Source organism: Callorhinchus milii, unplaced genomic scaffold (genome assembly GCF_018977255.1).
Source record: "Callorhinchus milii isolate IMCB2004 unplaced genomic scaffold, IMCB_Cmil_1.0 Scaffold15, whole genome shotgun sequence".
Lineage (NCBI taxonomy): Eukaryota > Metazoa > Chordata > Chondrichthyes > Chimaeriformes > Callorhinchidae > Callorhinchus > Callorhinchus milii.
This window is the reverse complement of record NW_024704756.1, coordinates 2,070,068-2,091,850: the sequence shown is the minus strand read 5'-3', so window position 1 is coordinate 2,091,850 and position 21,783 is coordinate 2,070,068. Positions and strand designations below refer to the sequence as shown.

The following is a 21,783-nucleotide window of genomic DNA, read 5'->3' as shown; positions in this document are numbered from 1 at the left end:
GTAACCGAGGGCAGTAAGATCATAGACACAGATATCTAGTTGGGGTTGGAAGAGCAAACTACTGCGCACATTCAGGATTACAAGGTTCTAGAAAGAATAAATCCAGAGCGAACGTGATAAGGTTGCTGCGTGTATAAATGATTATTGAGGACAGGCCACCAGAGTACAATTAAACATTGGTTTTACACATTTCTACAGAAAAGATGGGTGCATAGCTTCATGGAACTATTTGTTCGTTAGTGTTTTGAACGAATGAGTGAATGTGCCCGCTACAGTGGTTGCTGAGGTTGAATGCTTTAAGTGTTCAATGCTGGGATGGGTCTTACTTGAGGACTCCTCTGCCGCTCGGAGCAAAAAGGTGTAGTTGACCACCACTTCTTCGACTTTGGCCAGGAGCTCTTTGCGTTGTCTCTCCGAACGCATGATGTAGACCAGATGCACAAAGGTCTCAATCAGGCCGCAGAGCACTTGGAAGCTGGCCATGATAGCTGTAAGCATGTGCGTAGGGCTTTTGTCCACTGCTGCCACCCTCCTACACGCAGTTCTCAGCTCTTTGAACTTCATCGTGAGCGTCTGTTTGTACTCCTCCAGGTGCGAGGTGTAAAGCTTAGCATCGCTGCTGCTGCGGTTTGCCACGCACTGCCTCAAAATGCTCAGCAGCTCGCCTGTGTCCTGCTGCGCAGCAGCGAAGCCATCGGGGAGAACATAGACTCGGTCCCGCAGAGCGCTGATTCTGCTCATGTTGCTGTCCAATGCTGAATCGCTGGCCGCTGCCTCCTGCTGTACAGCGTCCCCACTGATGCAGGCTGCAGTCGTGTCTGGAGGCTGGAGGGGTTTCGCCTGCTTTTCGGTGGGCGTCGTGGGGCTGTCACACCTCAAATCTGGCAGAAGCTGCATTGGGATTGAGTACGAAAGTTCATCTTTGTCGCTGCCGTCGTCTGCAACATCACAGTTTCTGTAATAAAAACAGTAGCGAAAGGAGCAACACCTGCTGTCGCTGGCCATGTCTCCCTTTAGAAGCGGCGATGTCCTGGGTTGCTTGAACTCCCCCTGAATAGAGAAAATTGCCGGAGACTGTGGTAGTTTGTCCTTATTGGAAACGTGGACATAGGACGGATCCTCAGCCAGACCTGGCTCCTGCTGCTGGTTCTTGAGGACTTTTCTGATGAATTCTCTCCCTTTTTCGAGATTCCTAGGCTCATCTGTCTGGGAGCTGGTCAAATGGGTACTCTCAGAGCACTGGGATGTGACATCACTGGTCTCTGCCTCGGACACTATATTTGTGGAGCTTTGGTGCCACCCCAGCTTCTTCCCGTGAGGTACCTTCAGGCACTCGCCTTGTGCCATCGTGCAAAACACCCCTGGGTCTCGCTCAGCTCTCAAGTCGCTGGACTCCAAGCTTGAGGTGCGTCTCCGAATGTCTTTCTGCTTGCTGTTAACATCTGACGATGAAGGGAGAATACTGGTTTTAGGCTGTTGGTGAATATAGGGGACTTTAGCTCTCTGTGTCTGTATAGGACTAGGTGTTGTGGGGAAACACAGCGAATCACAAGCCATTCCCAGGCGTTTACAGTCACAGCTACGCCGCTGTTCCCGAGACAACCCTGGGATGTTCCCAACGGAGCTGTTTTTAATTTGACAAGGGCAGTGGCTCGGCGTTTTGCGATACACGTATTCTTCCGCAAACACGTCAACTTTGGTTTTGGGCTTGAGGAGCTCCTCGAGAAACTCTAGCTCATATTGCTTGACTTTCTGAAGCTGCTCCTGCCTCTCGTCGCTCTCCTTCCGAAAGCGGGCTGGAAACGTGGCTGAGAAAAGGTTTCGGAAATTCAGCAGAGAGACCTTCTGCGACTTAGCTTTGTCAGAAATGAGAGACGTGTGCTGTTTAGCGTCAAACACATTCTCTGAAACTGGGGACGATGTGATAGGAGGCAGGGCACCAGCACTCCCGCTGCATGGCTTTGGACATCTGGGGCTGCCAGCGGGAATCTCTGAGCTGGCGGTGGTTTTACAAGGGCACACGTGACCTTGACATTTTGCCTTTTCGGCGTTCCCATGATGTCCAGAGATAACCTCTTCCAAAATGGTGACAGGGTATCTACAAGGACTGATAAAGCAGATCTTCTCCCCACTTGGAGAAACGGCTCTCCTGGTCTTTTCTACTCTGATGTACTCACTTTGCCCAGCGGGAGCATCTGCCAAATCTATATGATTGCCATCGAACAACATTGAGACTTGTTTACCCATTGGTTGCTGATTCACATTGTTGCTCACTTTGATATACGCTACTTCGTTGTCCAATGGTGAACATGTGTGGAGGAGAGTTGTCCTGTGCCCCTGAGAGTCTATGGCTCTTTGGGCAGTCTCGGCCTTCAGCAAGTGACATTCACACAGCCTGGGGGTTCCTGGAACGCCTCCTTCAACCTTCAAGTACTGCTTTTTAAGAGTGACACACTCGCTGCAGACATTTTTGTATATAGAGGCTGGAGATGAAGTACTGCCCCTTGAACCGCAGCCAATTGAATTGTCCTGATGAACCTGTGGTCTTGAGCTTCCAGAGCTTTTGCTGGAGTTTGGAGAGTTCCATTCATTTCGTGACTGCTGGGTGCAGATTTTGTGGCTTGGCACCTGGAGACTGCTTTGGTCATCACCGTGAATCATCGACTGCTCGAGGCGAGGCAGGATTTTGGTACAAACTTCCTTTGGTTCAACCTTTCCACAAGATACCACTTCCTCTGCTGCCTTTGTACAGCTTGGACAATGCTGCCGTAGAACAGGCCTCAAAACAATATTATCTGCCACATTTATCTGCTCGTTGGAGTGAGTGGCCACCAGAGGCCTCATGTGGATCTTACAATATCCTGCCATCTGCCCAGGTTTCAATCTAATGGCACCAGATAAGGGACTTAGTTTGGTGGAAGCCACAGAGTTCACTTCATCTTGTCTCTGTAGAGGTCCTCTGAATACAGCTTGTGCCCTGGCAGCATTAGACGGAAAGTTTTTCTTGACAATGAGACCTGCTTTGTTCCCCTGATAAGCAAGTAAATGGTGCTGCTTGAACGCCGAGACCATCTCCGAGATGTCCGTCATTTCTGAAGAGTTTGTTTCGTGGCCGGAATCCAATGATGACTCGGGTGTCATGGCCGCCAGTACAATCAGACCTGGGGAGCACATTGGAAAACAGTAACTCATGAGGTGCACAGCAAGCCTGCGGTGGAACAGATAGGACAAGGATAATCACTTCTTAACTAACTTTCATTAACTCATCTCAGACCCAAATACCAATGCCTTGTGTTCTTAGCTGGAAGACCATTGTCTTAAAAATTAAGATTATGCAGAATTTTGGATAATTCTTCAATTCAGCCTTCATCTAGAAACTGTGTTCCAAAACTGATTGACTTTCCAAAATTTTCCATCATCTTAAATTCTAAACCAATGTCCTAAGGCAAAGATCATGTGAAATATTGGGTCTCACACAACAAGACACAGCCTGATATTTGCACTAATTGGAAATTTGTGGATTAGGAAAACAGTATGGTTATTAGATCATACAGTGATTTACACTTAACTATCTTCAATGCAATCATAACTTGCTACTCTGGTGGGGTACAATTCCATCTGGGTCTAGGTTCATAATAATGATACAATGCACTTTACATTTATATAATTTGTGCAGCATTATGGACAAAAAGTAGCTAAATGTTTGAAAAAGCCAACACAGACACGATGCGCTGAGTGATTTTCTGCGCTGTAAATTTCTATGGTTCTAACAGGACGGGTCAGACAATGATGGGAGAGGGGTGTCTGGATGGTTTGCACTGAAATCCACTTTTACGCCTTGGCAGCTTTGACATGTGATGTTACCTGAGCTTTCCTTTGGCTGACGGTGAGGACAATCTTCAGCTGCTGCCAGCGCTTCCAGTGCCTGGAGAGTGGACACCAGGGCGTCATCGAGTTCCTGGGCTCGGTGTCTAACAGTCCTTGTTTGAATGCCATTGATTAGTGACACTGGCACATCATTAAAGAGTATCTCGCAAGGTTGCCGGCTGGACTCTAAGCTCTGAGCCATCCTTCGCTTAGAGTCATCTTCATCTGAGCTATTATCTCTGAACCCTGGCGGTGGAGCAGCTAGTGTAGGAAGTAGAGAATGGCGCTCGTGCTCTTCATCTTCCTCATCGCTTCCTGGCAATGGCAGAGTAGTGAGGTCAACAATGTTCTCCCGGGAAGAGCAAGAGTTGGAACACTTCTCCGAAGTTCTTCCTTTGGGGATCACATTGCTCTTCATCTTGACCTTGCACGCATCGCAGAGAAGGTCGTTGTGCTGCTTGATAAGTAGAGGCAAGATCTGAGTACCACTCACTCTTGCTTGGTGCATTGGGATTTTCTGATGGATATGGTCATGGTAGTCCATGGTGTCAATGGCCATTTTCATCTGGCTGTCCAGTGTGTTAGCCCTCCCCCTCCTCAGGAAGCCTTGTGGACCGGGAGGAATCCTTCCGTCAGAGGTGCACCGCCCCGCTGCTGAAGAGCTCATCGTTGGGTCGGACTTGGTCCGTGGTCTTGTCTCCTCAAAGAAGATGAGGTTCTCGTTAATATCTATCTGATTTTCAAACTCCTTTCTTCTTTCTTGCATCTGTAAGAAATGGAACCTTACCAGGTTGGAATCCGGGGAATTGGGGCTCATATTGCATGTGTTCCTGTAGTCACTGTGGCGAGGGACGCTGTGAGGAAAGCCTGCACCCATTCCCTCGCTCTTCATCCCGGGAGCTGATGAAGCAATGGCCCATTCTGGTTGCAGAATGCTCTGAATGTTTCTGTAGTCTGTTGAGGAAAAGAAACAAAATCACTGTCAATACACAGACTACAACTGATTCCCCAACCTTCCTGTTACACTCTTTGCCACTTGAAAATCTGAAAACTTTTTATTTTTATTTTGGAAGTACGTGTTTGTTTATAAATGTCTCACACAATGACATACTCCAGTGTGTCTTGTTGCTCATATTCAAAACATTTTTGCCAACTTTGCATAGATTTATATAGACTATACCACACGGAAACAGGCCATTTGACCCAACCATTCCGTGCCAGTATTTACACTCCCCCTCTTTACTCCCTCTCATATCCTTCTATTCCCTTCTCCCTCATGTGTACAATTAACTTCCTCTTAAATACTATGTGCCCAATATTTGTTATGCAACAGATGATTATCTACTATTGCCCACAAAATATACAGTCAACCTATTTTAAATATATTCTGTGAAGCGCTTTGAGATGTCTCAACAATGTGATAAGGCACTGCATCAAATGCAAGTATGATTATTATTATGCCCGTTTTAAACATTAGTATTGTTTTTTAGACTGCCTAGTCCAATGTCCCAATTATCTCCCTTTATATAATACTCACCAGTAGGGGATGGAAGAAAGTACATTTAAAGTCACACCACAGGTAAGCCCCAGGTTGGGACTTTGAGCTCATAGGCTGATACTCCAGTGCAGTGGTAGGAAGTCCTGGATTGCCAGATGGGATGGTAAACCAAGGTCTTGTCTGCTTGTTCACAATGCCAAGATCCCATGGGCAATATTGGAAAGGAGAAGAGAGGTTCTCTCGGCCAATAATCCCCCAGATAAAATTAGTCATTCATCATTTGCGCACACCAATTTTTGTTGGACATCGCTGTGTACAACTTGTCTACCGTGTTCACCTACAAATACACAGTTACTACACTTTACAGAAAACTGTGAAGTGCTTCAAGACATTTCAACAGGAAAAGGCGTTACATCAAATCCAAGAATTATTATTTTATTCTGGACCAATTGGTTACATGATTAGTCTATTAATGTTATATATCAGTGCTATGTATCCTCATAAGCCTAGAATTGTTTAGCATAAAATTCAAATACTTCTCTTCATCATTTGACAGAATGTAGAAGATGAAATGCACATGGATAGAATATAAATATAGCCAAATGCATCAGGCTCTATTGCTATTATGAATCCATTACAAAGCAGGATTCACAGGATACAAGCAGGAGAAAGTGGAACAGGCTCCCTCGAGAGAAAGCCTCAAATCTAAATACAGAATGATGTTAACCGGCAATGAGGTTAAGAGGATTATACTGGAGACCGTCATGAAACAATTTTTCTAGGTAAAATCCACGATCACTTGTAAATGTAATTTGAAGGAGACTGCAAGTCTAGTGGGAATACACTTTATTCAAAAGTCCCCCCCACCCCCACAACTTATTCACAAAGACAATATATCACAGACTTCACATGTTAATCTAGTTTTTCACTGCCCTTTTATCCTGTGTTTTTATTGTGGGCATCCACCAATGCCTTTATCCTATTGGTCTCAATTCTTTGTGTTTCTGGCATCCACTACATCATGCGTTTCTTCCACTCTTTCCTTCTTCCCGCAGAACATTTGCTAGAAGCCTTTGACCAGATATACAAGTATTGATGTTATGTAAGCTCTTTGTAACCTATTACTATTGTTTCTCATGAGATGTTTGATGACATCAACGTTAACTGCACACAGTGGGAGGGAAACCATTCTCCTTCTTTAAAGACTTTTGCTTTTTAAAGACCGAAGCTCGTGTCCATACAGAAAAGAGATTCCGACGTCAACTGGCCGTATTTTTCAACTATGGGTTGCTTAACACCAGAGATTTTCACCCCCTTATGTTTAAATACAATTTCACCTTTTTTGTTTTGAAGATGGAATGAATATGTGCAAAGGGAAGGAAGGAATACTGAACACAGAGGATGTTACCCTGGACCTGACCCTGCTTATACTTGAACTGAGAATCCTTGAGACAAAACATAACAGAACATGGTATAAGAATCGGATAGGCTAGTCAGTCCATCTTGTCTACAGAGAACAAATAATGTTTTATTAATTAAACTATTTGAACTCCTGGGGAAATGTATGATAGAATCTCTCATGATTCCCAGGAGCTGACCTGCCTCGGAAGAGACATTCCTGTTATAATCAGGTAGGTCTGCGTAAGACCAAGGCATTGTTGATTTCTTCTCAACTTGACGAGCCACACCTCAAACAGGTGGATAAGTACCGTGAAACCATACCAGTGCTTTGTATTGTAAGATGCAGTTCCCATTATAACACATTATAAACCAGTATGACACAATGACAGGTGCCACATAGACTTGGCCCGCCCCAGCATTTCTAAACATGGGTGCAACCTGTAAAAGAACTTCAGCACTGAAATTGTTAATGTACCAACCATACCTGCCTTATTCACTTGAGACTGAACGTTGGCCCCACAGAATATCATCTTTTTCATATCAACAAATAACTGGTAGTAACCTGCTATCAAACAAGCAAAGTTCACGGCTTCCGTCGACTCCATCAGCAACACAATAGGCTGCAAAGAAAAAAACAAAAGTCAAATATCAGGTATAAACACAACACAAAATACTGCAGATGCCGGAAATCTGAAACAAAAACAGAAGTCATTGAGAACACTCAGCAGGTCAGGCAGGGTCTACGGAGAGAGGAAAGTGAGCCAACGTTTCAGGTCCACGACCTTCTGGGTGGACCCGAAATGTTGACTCACTTTCCTTTCTCCATAAATACTGCCTGACCTGCTGAGTGTTCCCAGCGACTTCGGTTTTTGATTCAAATATCAGGGCTGGTTTTCGATTGCAACCGTGTTTTGTGTTATGCTTTGCAATATGTTACCATCTCTCCCTCAATGCCTATACTGTCTCTTCCAGTCCCATTCTCTGCCTGTGCCTCCAATCTTATGACTGCTCCATGACTTGTTCTGCACTCCCCCTAACAATTTGGGTTGACTCTACAACCCTTTGTTCCCTCATGATGAAACTCCAAAAAATCCCTTTACCTCCCTGTGTTGAAAACCCTTTAATAATATCTTTCACCCTGCCTTTGATCAACACCCTCACATTGTTCTTTCGTCTGTGGACTCTATAAAGTGCTTCAACAACAAATGGCATTTGTATAGCACCATTCTCATTGGGAGGACATCCCAAGGCACTGGATAGTCAAGGATTTGTACCTGGGCTGGGGATTGGGATCAGGAGGGGTGGAGAGCAAGGAGGATGGGGGTAGGAGGGTGACTGAAGGCTCGGTCGAAGAGATGGGCCTTGAGATGGATGTTTTCCTATGTGAAAGGTGTTAAAAAGTACAAGTTGTTCGTGACATGAACTGCCTCTGTCAGTATAGTGCCTCTGTCTTGCCTGACAACACTTGAGTTGCATGGATCAAAAGGTGACAGGTTCGATCCCGATCTGTTATCTAACCTCAGCCAGGCTACAAGGAGTTAGTGTCAGCACCTCTGGAACATAGGAACAGGAGTAGGCCATTCAGCCCTTTGAGCTTGTTGCACCATTCAATTAGATCATGGCTGATCTGTCCCTCATCTAATCCTTTCAATTCCAATTTCCCACTTTCTCCCCATATCCCTTAATACCCTGACCTACCAACAATCTATCAACTTCATTCTTGAAGGTATGGATGGATGAGGCATCCACAGCTTTTTGGGGGAGAGAATTCTAGACTTCTACCACTGTTTGAGTGAAAAAATACTTCCTGATTTCACTCTTAAATGGCCTGGTTCTAATTTTAAGACTATGCTCTTCATTTTGGATTCCCCCACCAGAGGAAACTGTTTCTCTGCATCTAACCTATCAAATCCCTTTATCATCTTAAATACCTCAATCAAACCGGCCCTCAAACTTCTAAACTCAAGGTTATACAATCCAAGTTTACGCAGCCTTTCCTTGTAAGTTAACCCTTTTAGGCCTCATAACATTCCGGTGAACTTGCGATGCACCACCTCCAGGCCAATATATCTTTACTGTGTGTGATGCTCAAAACTGAACACAGTCTCCAGATGGGGTCTGATTAATGCTCTATACAACTGAAGCATCATATCTTCCCCTTTGTATTCTAAGTCCCTTGCGATAAACATACCATTTGACTTTTTGATTACTTTTTGCACCTGGGAACTAGTTTTTAGTGATTTGTGGATATGGACACCCAAATCTCTTTGCTCCTCCACGGTTCTTAATTTCTCCCCATTAAGAAAACATGCTTTAAAACATTCCTCTGCTTTATCTTTTTTCGGTCCATAGTAGATGACCTCGCACTTCCTTACATTGAACTCCATCTGCCACAGCTTTGCCCACTCACTTAATCTGTAAATTCACTTTGTAACTTCCTACTCCCATCTACTCAATTTACTGAGCCTCCTAGCTTAGTGTTGTCTGCAAACTTGGATGCATAACTTTCTATTCCTTCATCCAAGTCATCTGTATGTATGGCGAATAGCTGAGGTGCCAGTACAGACCCTTGGAGCACACCACTTATCACGTCCCGCCAATCAGAGAATGTTCCCTTTTCTGTTTCCTGCCTACTCTCCCTTCTCTGTTTCCTGCCGCCCAACCAATTACCAACCACGTCACAAGGTTCTATGTTCTTCCATTTCGCTAATAATCTTTTGCGTAGAATCTTATCAAATGCCTTCTGAAAGTCCATACAAACAGCATCCTTAGACACTCTAATACCCCTTGCAAGTTTTTTTTCATGCTCCCTTTTTGCTCCTCTTATTACTTTCTTTGTATCCCTGTGTTGCCTTTTGTAGCCTCCCAGTCCTCTGCATTCCCACTTTTTCTTGCTTTTTAGTAAGCCTTTATTTTAGCTTGATACGGTCTCTAACCTCTTTTGTCCACCATGGTAGCTTAACTACACGATTAGAGCTTTTGCATTTTAGGGGTATATATATACTTGTTCTGTGTTGTATCAAATAATACTTTTTTTTGAAACTTTCCATTGTTCATCTGCAGGTTTACCCACTAATACTTCAGCCCAGTTTACTGTGGTCAATATATTTCTCAAGCCCATAAATTTAGCACCTTGGTTTGGGACTCTGCCTTCTGCCTCTCAAGTCTAATGTCAAATTCAATCATATTATGATCACTATTTGCAAGGTGTTCCCTTACTGTCAGATTGTCAGATAGTTCTGGCTCATTACTCATCACCAAATCCAGTATGGCTCGTTCCCTTGTTGGTTGTCAAACATATTGTTCTAAACATCTGTCCTGAATACATTCTAGAAATCCGTTGCCTTTACTACCTGAGGTGCCCTGTTCTCCCAGTCTGTGTGAGAATTAAAATCTCCCATTATAACGGCATTGCTTTTGCTACATGCTTCCCTGATCTCCGTATTTATAGATTTTCATCACAACTCTCTGGAGGTCTGTACGACTACTCCCAACTACTCCTTTGCTGTTCCTTAATTCTACCCACCGTGTTACTACTATGATCGCCCTGACTGAAATCTTTCCTTTCCATTGCTATAATAGTGTCTTTTATCAATATTACCACTCCTCCTTTCCCAATCTCCCTGCCCTTTCTAAATATCTTATAGCTTGGAATATTTTGCTCCTAGTCCTGCCCAGCTTGTAACCAGGTCTCTGTAATGGCTACCACATCATACCCTTTAAGCTGAATTTGTGCTTCTATCTCACTTGCTTTATTTTTTATGCTACGTGCATTTGTCCACATAACTCTTATTTGGGTAACTCCCCAACGTGCCTATATGCCTGATGATGTCCTTCTCACACTTTTTGACTTGTTACACCTTTTCTGATAACTTCCTATTACTCTTTTCTTTCCTGTAGTATTTATGTTATCTTTAAGCTAATGCACAGAAAATTACTCATTGGTAGCCACGAATATAAATTCTCTTATTGGCGAGGATCCAAGAGTTACAAGATCAAAATGTTATAGCTCTTTCAATGATCGAGTATTCTGTCATCTTTTACATAATTTTCCACAGAGTGCAGGCACCACCAGAGTAGGGCTGAATGACGCAAGGGAGAAAGTCATATATATAAGTGCCTTTCCATTCTGCACTTATGCATTCCCCGGAGAAGCATCACATTGCATTTGCAAGAGCAGGTAAGTGTCTGAACTTTAACAAAGGGCTGTCAAAAGCAACCCACTCTCATAATCTTCTGCATTCTCACCCACACTAAACTCCGTTCCACAGTCACCGGCCACGCTTTCAGCCACTCTGCCCCGAAGCTTTGGAACCCACTCCCCCAATCCCTCTGCCTTGCCCCCTCCTTCCCCTCTTTTAGATCATGACTGAAGACCCTCCTCTTCGACCGTGCTTATGGTAACCTTCCTCCCCCTGGCTCGGTGTCAGACTCTGTAATGTTAAGAGCTCCGAGACGCTGCCCTGCGTGAAGGTCGATATATAAATTGTTGAGTTGTTCCACACCCAGTCAAATGCAATGACGTTTTCACCAACCTGGAGTGACTTGATGCATCTGAAGTTAGCTATTTCTTACCAATGGTGATGGTTGTTGTTGTTGCCGGCTCAATATTATGTCAAGAGCCTGCACTCAGTTAACAAAATGCACAATTCTGCTCCCTCCCCACCCCCTCCCACTCGCTCTCCAACCCATTAACCTTTCCTGATGTGCCCTGAAAGCCTATGACGGCAAATCACTCAAAGCAGCCTGTGATCAAGCTGCAGACTGGATGGAGCAGGGAGAGATAAATAGCAGTGCCCAGAAATGCCATTACTGGATCATTACAGGAGAAACATTCGTAAGAAAAATATTTGTTCTAAATAAGGCAGAACCGCAAATGTTTCTATTTTGCCTCTGGCCTGGAATTTTTCAATACGCATTTGAGTTACAAATACATCTCATTCCAATTTACCAATGTGATGATCTTTCCACAACGCCAGGCTGACATCTATTATTAGCCAGGATGGTAAGCAGCTTGTGGTTAATTAAGTGTATTGGCCGATCGCTTTTCAACACGTAATAAACCCTTAAAAAATAATTTGATCACTCAATCCACGACTGTTTGTGGGACACTGCTCTGCGCAATTGGCTGCCGCGGAATAATAATAATAACAATCCTTGCATTTGATATAGCGCTTTTCACATCTTCTAGACGTCTTAAAGCACTTCACAGAATAGACTGTAAAGCGAATTGACTGTATATTTGTGGTCGAACACAAACTGATAGAATTTAGCTGTACTTCATTCTAGACTGAGCCGTTATCGGACTCAAGTACCTAGAATTTCATAGAATATACAGTACAGAAACAGTCTATGCAGTCTATGCCCCAGTTTGTGCTCCTCATGAGCCTCCCCCTGTCCTTCCTCATGTAAACCTATCAGCATAATCTTCTATTCCTTTCTCCCTTATGTACTTATTTAGTTTCCCCTTCAATGCGTCTGTGCTATTCGCCTCAACTCGTTCTTGTGGAGTAGCTGAAGCGAATAGCAAGGTCCACCATTCTCTGGGTAGTTTCTTCTGATTTTCCTATTTCATTTTTTGAATATAAGCAATAAGCTTATGTTTCCACCACCACCAACAACTGCAAAATTAGATCATAAACCTGTGGGATTGTTATTATAATTGTTATTATTTTACTTTGGGTTAAAATTTTAATTTGCGCAAAATTGTGAAAAATTCCTAAATTCAGTCTTAACTTTGAAGCTGGATTTCAATTTTGAATGTGAAAAAAAATGTTGGTCATTCAATCCATGACTATTGTAGAACACTACTGTGCACAATTGGCTGCCGGTTTTTGCCCACAAAATATATAGTCAATTCACTTTACAATATATTCTGTTAAGTGCTTTGAGACATCTCGAAGGTGTGATAAGGCACTATATCAAATGCAAGGATTATTATTATATGTCAGGTGAAAGCAGCTATTGGGGGTGTATACTCAATTATAGCAGACTTATAACTTAGAATGCTGGGGATTCTATTATTTAATTTTAAAACCACAGTAAAATAATTGCTATGTAGCAATTTGTGTAAAAATGGTACAGGAAATGGCCTTTTGCCAGTGAATTAAACTTTGAAAGGCTTAAATGAGGATCTCATACCTTGGCTTCTGAAATACTGAGCTCCACCCGGGCGATGTTCTCCTTCTCTCGGAACAGCTGGATTCTGTTGACCCTTCCAAACTCTGCCAGGATTGTGGTCAGATTGGTCTTCAAGTCTATGACGTGGCTGATGCCGTGTTGCGGCCCAACTAGGAGTGTCATTTCCGACTGCTTCGAATCCTGGGTCCAAATAAACAAAAATATAACCAGATCAGGCTTTCAGTAGCTCTACCCTTCTCAAAGCTTGTACAAAAATCCCCATGTTGGGACTCTAAGCGCACAGTCTCGGTCTCGCTCCCTTCCCATTTTCAGGTCTCTGCTGAAGACCTTTCTTTTCGACCGCACCTTTCGTCACCTTCTTCCACCTCCCCCTGGTCGGTCCTGGGATCCGTTACTGTAAAGCGCTCTGAGACGCCGTCCGGGGTGGAGGGCGCTATATTAATCCATAAAATATGTTGTTATAGGTTGCTATTTCAGTGCAGTGCTAGGGAAGTGCTGCATTATCAGAGGTACATTCTTTTGGATGAGACAATGAACCTGTTCAGCTGAATGTTTAAGATCCCATGGCATTATTTAAAAAGGGAAGGCAGTGTCCTTCCAGTGTCCTGGCCACCAACCACCCCAGATAAAATTCACCCACGGCTGTTTCTGAGTCACTGCTACGATCAAAACTGGCTATCACGTTCACCTACAAGTACAGTCACTACACTTCACAGGAAAATCCTGTAAAGCATTTTGAGATGTCTGAATGATGACGTGATAAAGCACTTGTATGAAGTGCAAGGATTATTATAAAAAATCCCATGATATGATTTCAAAACAGGAGACAGTTTCTCCGAGGGTTGTTTCTGCAGTCTTGCAGTGAGCTAAATGGCTGCCATGCACAAAACAGTCACTACGCTTTCACTCACAAAATAGTCAATTCACTTTAGAATAAATTCTGTGAAGCAGTTGAGACATCTCGAAGAAGTGAAAAGGCACTATATCAAATGCAAGGATTATTATTACGAAGAGGAATTACTGTGAAGCATTTAGAGATGTTTTACCTGGATAATTAGCGGTAAAAATACAAGTTATTTCTTCTGGCATTGTTGCGAAAATCTTTCTATTGTTTGCGGATGATTCATTACAGCTCTAGTGCTCTGCTGTACAATTAACAACACATCCATTACACAATTATTAAGGTGAAAACTTGTAGACCAAAGTAAGTCAACCAATGATGAATTCTAAGCTGTAATCTATTGCATGCAAAACACCTGGGGTTTTTAAACAGTAAAGTGACCTTTCATTTCAACAAGCATGCTGTTAAAAGGTAAAGTGGTTATAGTTATATTTTTACATAACATGACTGATCATCATTGTTGAAAAACTCTCAATGTTAATTGCTTAAAGTGGCCTTTTGGGAGAATGGATGGTGATAGGATCATCCAGCTTGACTGAGTGGTGTGGAGAATGCAATTCTTCAGAGTAAGTGGATAACATCAGGAAAGGTGGTTTTACACCAGGATTTAAGGATTGCTAAAAACCAGCTTGATGCTAAATGGGAGGATGGTAGGGTGCAGATTAGAACAATAGAAATTTACAGCATAGAAGAAGGCCATTTGGCCCATCGGATTCTGTTAGAATGGGATCAAATGAGGTGACGGAGCTTTCTTCATCTGAACAAATCTTGTGTTCGTGTTATACATCAGTCACAGTGAACGTTCAGCCCAGCTCATCGGAGAAGTTCTCACTCGCAACAACCATGAACTCAGGCGCTTGAAAAGGAATATCTTTTCCATTCTAGCGAGTGATATTTTTTCCATTCCAGGCAGAGAGCCTAACTGTTGTGCCACCTTTCCCTCCCTCCCAGCTAAGATGAACTAACCAAGCTCAGCTCAGGGATTGAACTTGTGAGTTTCTAAGCTTGTGTATCTCAATTTCACATCAGACGATGGCTTAGAATTAATAGAACTTAAGAATTGCTAGATGAAAGCAGACCAAGCTCCATCCTGTTCGCCTTCCATCATCTTGGAAGTTGCATGCCACATGTTACATATACTGTATCCCAAGATAATATTTCGTAAAATCAATCTATCTAATTTGCTTTTGAAAGAATCAACACTTGCCACTTCGACCGTCTCCCTACGGAGCCTGTTCACGTTTACTACTCGGTCACTGAAAGTGTTTTTGCAGATTTGTTTTGAATTTACCCCCTTCAACTGCAGGCCTTTCCGTCTGGTTCTGGGTGAGATGAAACAGTTTATCATAGTCTACATTATCCAGTCCCTTTAGAATCTTAAAAAACGCTAACATATTGCCTCTCAACGCTCTCTTTTCCAGCGTGCACATGCCCAGTTTACTTAATCGCTAATAACTATTGGTAATATAACAAACCTCCATAACCTCTTGAAATGTGGCATGTCTTAAGTGCTCTATACTCTATATTCCAGCTCCATCACCTCATTTGATCCCATTCTAACAGAATACTCTATATTCCAACATTTAACATCACCTATAATAAGCAATACTCGATAACTGAGGTAAAGTTCCCATGTTTAACCTTTCGGTTCCAGTGGATGGTTTAATTTATCACCTGCACTAATTTCCATGTGATAAAACAAGAAATAACTGCAACAGAAATAACTGTCCAACAACCTTCTCTGGGATCTCCATGTGTAGGTGGGATGCATGGAACTCAGTTTGGTTTGGATACACTTAAGCACGGTGATGGGTTTCTACATGTGTCAGACACCCGGCTGACCAAAAAAAAAGTAAAAAACCAGTCTCGCTAGCTATAAATTGGATGTACAGGATTACTATTGTAACAACACATTATCAATAGGGTAAAACTAACCTGTGTCACAACAGATCATGTTCCTTATCCTTATCAGTGGTTAATCTGGTGAATTTTGCTTCACAATGATACTAATCTTAATAACCTTAAAAAATCCTTCCGTTTGATACAGCCCCTTTCAAATTAGCTGGCTTTCTCAAAGTACTTCGCAGGATTTACTGTAAAGTGTAGTGATTTTGTTGGCAAATTGGTTTCTAGATGGATACAACATGCTGCCAATTTTTCACAATGACATTTTATCATAAAAGCATGGCACGGAAAGCATCCATTCACTCCATTATGTCTGTGACAGCCTTTGTAAAAAGCAATTTGTTTAATCCCACTCCCCTGCCTTTTATATTTTTTTATTTTTCAGATGTTTGTCTAATTCTATTTTAAAAGCAATGTTCCACCACTGAGTTACACTCCTTTCTGGACAGTAACCGTTCACTAAAAGTTGCTTTGCCACCTATAAGGTCACATCCTGTTCAATATCACTTTCAGCGCATAACTTCAGTAAAACCTCTGCATAATTTACGTTCTTAAAGCACTTAAAGCGTCCATTATTTCCTCATTTTTCTTGTTGACGTTTGCTCCGTTACCTGAGAAAATTAGCACAAGAGTCATGGCGAACACATTTCAGGGCTTTAGACACTAAAGGAGACTTAATTTACATTGCCCGTCACCCAGTGCTAATAGCAATCTGAGTCTGCTTTTTACTATGTCTACATGTGCAACAGAATGATAGCACTGAAGATAAACAGAAAGATCTGAATGCTTGTCCCTATAGAGTGTTTGAGCAGTTAAAGGTGTGGTAATTGTAGACAGTTACCAGCAATAATGCAATGCCGTTTTTTGTTGTTTTCTGAGTGGAATTATCTTCCCTACAGAATGATACGCTATTCAATACAAAGCAAGTGGACAACACTGTATTTTTATAACGTCAAAACATATCAGAGCGCTTCATAAGTAATTACTGCCAATGTAGTGACTGTGTTTGTAGGGGTACGCAGCAGGCATTTGTGTACAGCAATGTTGCACAACCAGCCATGGAGTGAATGAAGAACCAATCTCAAAGATTGTTGGCCAGGATACCGGGAGAAACAATATCTCAGGATCTTTAACGTCCACCTGAACAGACAGTGGATTCTGGTTTAACATCTCATCTGAAGGACGGCACCTCTGGACAATGCAGGATTGCACTGAAGCCTAAACTGTGAGCTCAAAGGCCAGACATCGAGCTTGAATCCACAACTTTTGCTGTTCACGTCTGCTGTTTCTGGCAGCTGTTAAAGATCCCAGGACACCAGAACTTTCCATTTTTGTCCACTTACCCTTCACTAATTCACATCACATCACAGTGGAATCTGACCCTGAAGCCCTTCACACTACAATCATCCTCTCACCATGTGTGTGAGATGTATTCTTAACTCCTTAGAATCCTACAGCACAGAAGCTCTTTGAAAGAGCATCCAACTAATCCCACTCACCCGCTCTTACTTCACAGCCTTGCAAGTTTTTCCTTTTAAAGGATCTATCCAATTCCCTTTTGAAAGCTACTATTGAATCTAATTCCACCACCCTTTCAGGCAGTGCATTCTAGACCATAACAACTCTCTGGGTAAAAACTCTTCTTGACCCCTTTGCATTCCTGCATAGAACCCGGCAAGAAAAATGCTCTAAAACACATTTCCCAGGAGCTTAGTAAATTCCTATTGTTTTTTCCTCGCTTGCACCATCTATTTAGACTCATTCTTTTTTGACAGATACAAGGCATCAGCAAGAAATCCCAATGTCTAGTTACCACCTGAGTGGCACCAGCTAATTAGTAAACATGACTGGGTAAATTACATCTAATTAACTGCGCTGACAAGCTTCAGTGATCTTCAATTAACAGGAGCACAAATAAATACGTCTCGTTTCAATTAAAAGAGCATGGATGGCTCTCGAATTGAGCTGTTCATTTTAGCTGCCAAGTCGACCCGTTTCCTTGTATTAACTCCTTTGCTGAACCAAGTAGTTGTGGTGCAACCCTAATGCACAATGAGAGAGGATTGCTGAGTGGTGCAGAGCTGTTTTGTGGGGATTCAAGTGCACTGTTTACCATCATCACCATTATCACCAGAGCCCAGATTTGCTTAGAACGTGGTAGTGGACCACATTTCCTAGTTGTTTATTGTGTGCTGGCTGGCCTTTCACACAAAAATGGCTGACATCCAGGTCATTAGACGGTGTCCACAAAAACAAAAATAGGAAGTAACGTAAGCAGTGACCTATTGAACCAGACGTGGGATATTTTAGCATTGTCGGAAAGGCAAACAATCCTTGGATGAAATGTTAAACCAAGGTCCTGTCTTCCTGGTCAGGTGGACATCAAAGAGATTCTCCCAATAATAATAATAATAATCCTTGCATTTGATATAGCACCTTATCACGTCATTGAGACATCTCAAAGCACTTCACAGAATTGTGGCAGCCAATTGTGCACAGCAATGTCCCACATTGAGTGACCAATTTTTAANTTTTTAATTTGATGGGATTATTCCCCCCAGAAAGCAAACCGCCACTCGACTAACAACCGGGTTCCTATTTACGCATGTGGAGTAAAGAAACTTGCCTAAGGTTTCACCCTGCCTGGGAATCAAACCCGGGTCCTCTCGCTCCCAAGGTGAGTGTGCTAACCATTGGACTGCAGGACTCCACAAGTGGAGTGACTGTGTATTTTGTGGGAGAACGGAAACATCCCACGAACCATCAGGGGAACCAGGAGTTCAAAGCCATAGGCTCGGCTTAGACTTCACTGTGGAAAAGGGCATTGTGGAATTCCTGGAAGTCTCGAGTCCAGTCTTCCAGGACATAGCCCACTGCTGTGAGTTAGTGCTGTGCTGTTGAGAGTTAACAGATGATCTGCTGGTCACATTACCAGGACAACGGAGTTGAAGAGTCCTCCTGGGTAGAGTGGGAGCTCGTTCAGGATCCTCAGGTACTGCAGCTTGGCTTGCACTGTGGAGACCTGCACAGTGAACACAACATGTTACCCCGACTGTCAGCAAATCCACCACTTAAACTCCACACCACCAGAAAAGTCAGTCAGACCCTGCCAACTCACAAAGCCCGATCGCTAAATCAATTTGGACTGAGCGCAGTTTAGTCATTCTGCAAGTGATTATACACTGAACACAAGTCACTTGAGTGCAGGGAAACGGGTGGGTAGTGGGGGGAGGTGGGTGGGGGGGGGCGATAAACGAAGGTTCCTGGTCCAGCTTGCTATTCATTAAGCTATTGATTTGTTCACACAATCCACGACTGTTTGTGGGACACTGCTGTCAGGGTGAGAATAGGATTGTACTCAGCTGATGCTCTTCCTTCTTCCTCATCTGTCAGTCTCAAACCTATCTCAATCACAGCTGTGAACCCATTGTATCTCTCCCAACAGAGTAATAAGAAAAGCATCCCAAAAAAAGAACAGTCATAAAGTAACTGACATTTCAAATAACTTCAGATTTTACTGGGCAACCTCAAATAATAATAATCATAATCCTTGCAACTGACATATTATTGTAATTATTATTATAATAATGATGATGATTATTATTAGTGCCTTATCACGTTGTTGAGAAGTCTCAAACCGCTTCACAGAATATAATGTAAAGTGAATTGATTGTATATTTTGTAGGCAAAATTCTTGCTGTATTGCTCTTTGAGAGGTTTGGGTGACAGAGTTTGAAACATTTGAAGCCTTGGAGCTGGGGAGACTGGTGAGGAGTGGAAAACTTGAGGCATGAGGTGACATGTTCAGGATGAAAAGGGTTAAAGAAAAGCCACATTATTCCAATAAGTTCAGCCCAACATTAATCCCCAAATCATTTTTCCATTGCACTTTTCTGTTGGACGCGACTGATATTTATAAATCAATTCATTTCACTCTCCCCGCAGTATTGCTTCACTTTTCTCCCTTTGCAAGCAAGAATTATGACGTACCCGAGGATAAAACATTAAAGGCCATTTGAAAGAATGAATGATGTTAATGTTATTTCTGAAATGAAGTCGGAGCTGAGCCAGTGAACGAGAACAGAAGAGTGATGCCGGCATATTAAACACAACAGGCAGATTAATCATACCATTCCTGGCAACAGCGAGGTTGATGATGAAATAGTCAGCTGGAAATGACTGTGCATTTTAATGGGGAAAATCACGGGTAACCAGATCAATAAGTTCAAGGTGCCAAAAAAACAAAGGGCCGCTTTATTAATAAAGTCCCTCGAACAGCAAGACCTCTGATCCGAGGAGATTGTGGGTCGCAACTGAAGGTTGGAAAGCTAGCGTGGATGTATGGATATATCTCAGCAGCAAACACTGTGAAATAACTGTTATATTCTAACATAATTATTTTATAATAATTATTTCATAATTTTATATTTATAAAATTACTTAATAATTATAACATCATTATGTTAGAATATAATCTAACATTAGAATATAATAACATAATAATACACAAAATATACAATCAATCCACTTTCCAGGGTATCCTCTGAAGCACTTTGAGATGTGTTAATGACATGTGAGTCCAAAGAGGACTATAAGCACAGCACCAAAGGTGTATCAAGGCTTCCCCTGTATAGGAGTTTTACCTTCTTGCCGGACTGTCCAGGGGCTTGTGTTGCTTTGAGGTGTCGCGAGAGGACTTTGCGGGCATGCTTCTCCTTCATGCTTGGTAACAAAGAACCTGGCAGAAACATCTCAAGGCCCCAATCCTTCCTGAAAGAGCAAACAGAGGGAGAAGGAAACGAGACGTGGGGAGTTCCTACAGAGAAGACGTGGGCTTTGTGAGCTACTATGGAACGCTCTCACACGGGCAACTGGAGAGATGGTGAGGCACACCAGGGAAGCTGCTCCCACCTTCATTGCATTAAACAGCCTGAGAGAGAACTCATGTCCTCTCCTGCCCAGTCTCCGTGACCCCATCACCCCCACCCTCGCCCGGCTCCACTGGCTCCCCATCCCTCAGAGAATAGAATTCAAAATCCTCGTCCTCACCTTCAAGGTCCTCCATGGCCTTGCCCCCTCCTACATCTCTGAGCTGCTGATTCCCCTATCAACCTGTCCGCTCCCTCTGCTCAGCAGGCTCTGGCCTGCTCAATGTCTCCCGCCCTACCCCCACCCCCTACCATCGGCAACCGGGCTTTCAGCCTCCCTGCCCCCACCCTTTGGAACTCCATCCCAATCCCTTCACCTTGCTCCCTCCCTTGTCTCCTTTAAGGCACGACTCAACACCATCCTTTTCAACTGTGCCTTCAGCCGCCCTCCTTCCCCTCTACCCTCCCTCAGCCCAACCCTACCCCACCCCATGCTCGGGTCCTGACTGGTTCAGCGCCTTGGAGCATCCTCCCGACATGAAAGGCGCTTTACAAATGTAATTTTGTTGTTGTTATTGGTATCTGCCATCCCTCACCACATCTCACACTAGTTTTTACACCATCTCGTTGCTCAGTCTTAGTAACTGAGACTTGTTAAAAACTCAACAAAAAGCATTTATTTAAAGCCACGTAGGCTTAGGTTCAGAACTGGTGAGGGAAAACACCAGCACAGACTTGAATAGCCAAGTGGCTTATTTCTGGGCTGTAATAACAACAATAACTTACATTGTATGATCATATTTTTTTCCGAAAAAATAATATTTTGGTAGTCAATCCACGACTGTTTGTGGACGCTGCTGTGCGCAATTGGCGGCCGCGTTTCGCCCACAAAATATCCAGTGAATTCATTTTACAGTGTGTCCCGTGAAGCGCTTTCAGACGTCTCGAAGGCGAAGTGATAAGACGCTATATCAATGCAAGGATTATTAAACGCAGACAGAAGCATTTCATTTAAATTATTATAATCAGAAAGTTGCACCAATTGGGTCAATTTCATCACCAACTGAATCAGCGGAAATTAGCTCAGAGGATAAACTCAGTACTCATGTAATACAAAAGTAGGGAGCTTTGTGACATTTTTGCTCTGATTCAACTCTCATCCTTCTCTGCAGCTGGTAATGGGAAAACACTGCCTGTCCCAT

General features: G+C 43.0%; 1 protein-coding gene across 1 annotated transcript in view; it reads right to left on the bottom strand.

Moving 5' to 3' along the window:
- Positions 1-225: 225 nt before the first annotated feature.
- Positions 226-21,783, bottom strand: part of frmpd3 (FERM and PDZ domain containing 3) — a 41,217-nt gene continuing 19,659 nt past the window's right edge. Inside the window, exons 10-17 of the mRNA XM_042340813.1 lie at positions 20,357-20,483; positions 18,646-18,735; positions 12,908-13,087; positions 7,246-7,386; positions 6,703-6,810; positions 6,044-6,143; positions 3,865-4,821; positions 226-3,161 (exon numbers count right to left, since the gene is read on the bottom strand). Coding sequence (XP_042196747.1) covers positions 226-3,161; positions 3,865-4,821; positions 6,044-6,143; positions 6,703-6,810; positions 7,246-7,386; positions 12,908-13,087; positions 18,646-18,735; positions 20,357-20,483 — 4,639 coding nt within the window. The remainder of the gene's footprint in view (positions 3,162-3,864; positions 4,822-6,043; positions 6,144-6,702; positions 6,811-7,245; positions 7,387-12,907; positions 13,088-18,645; positions 18,736-20,356; positions 20,484-21,783) is intronic.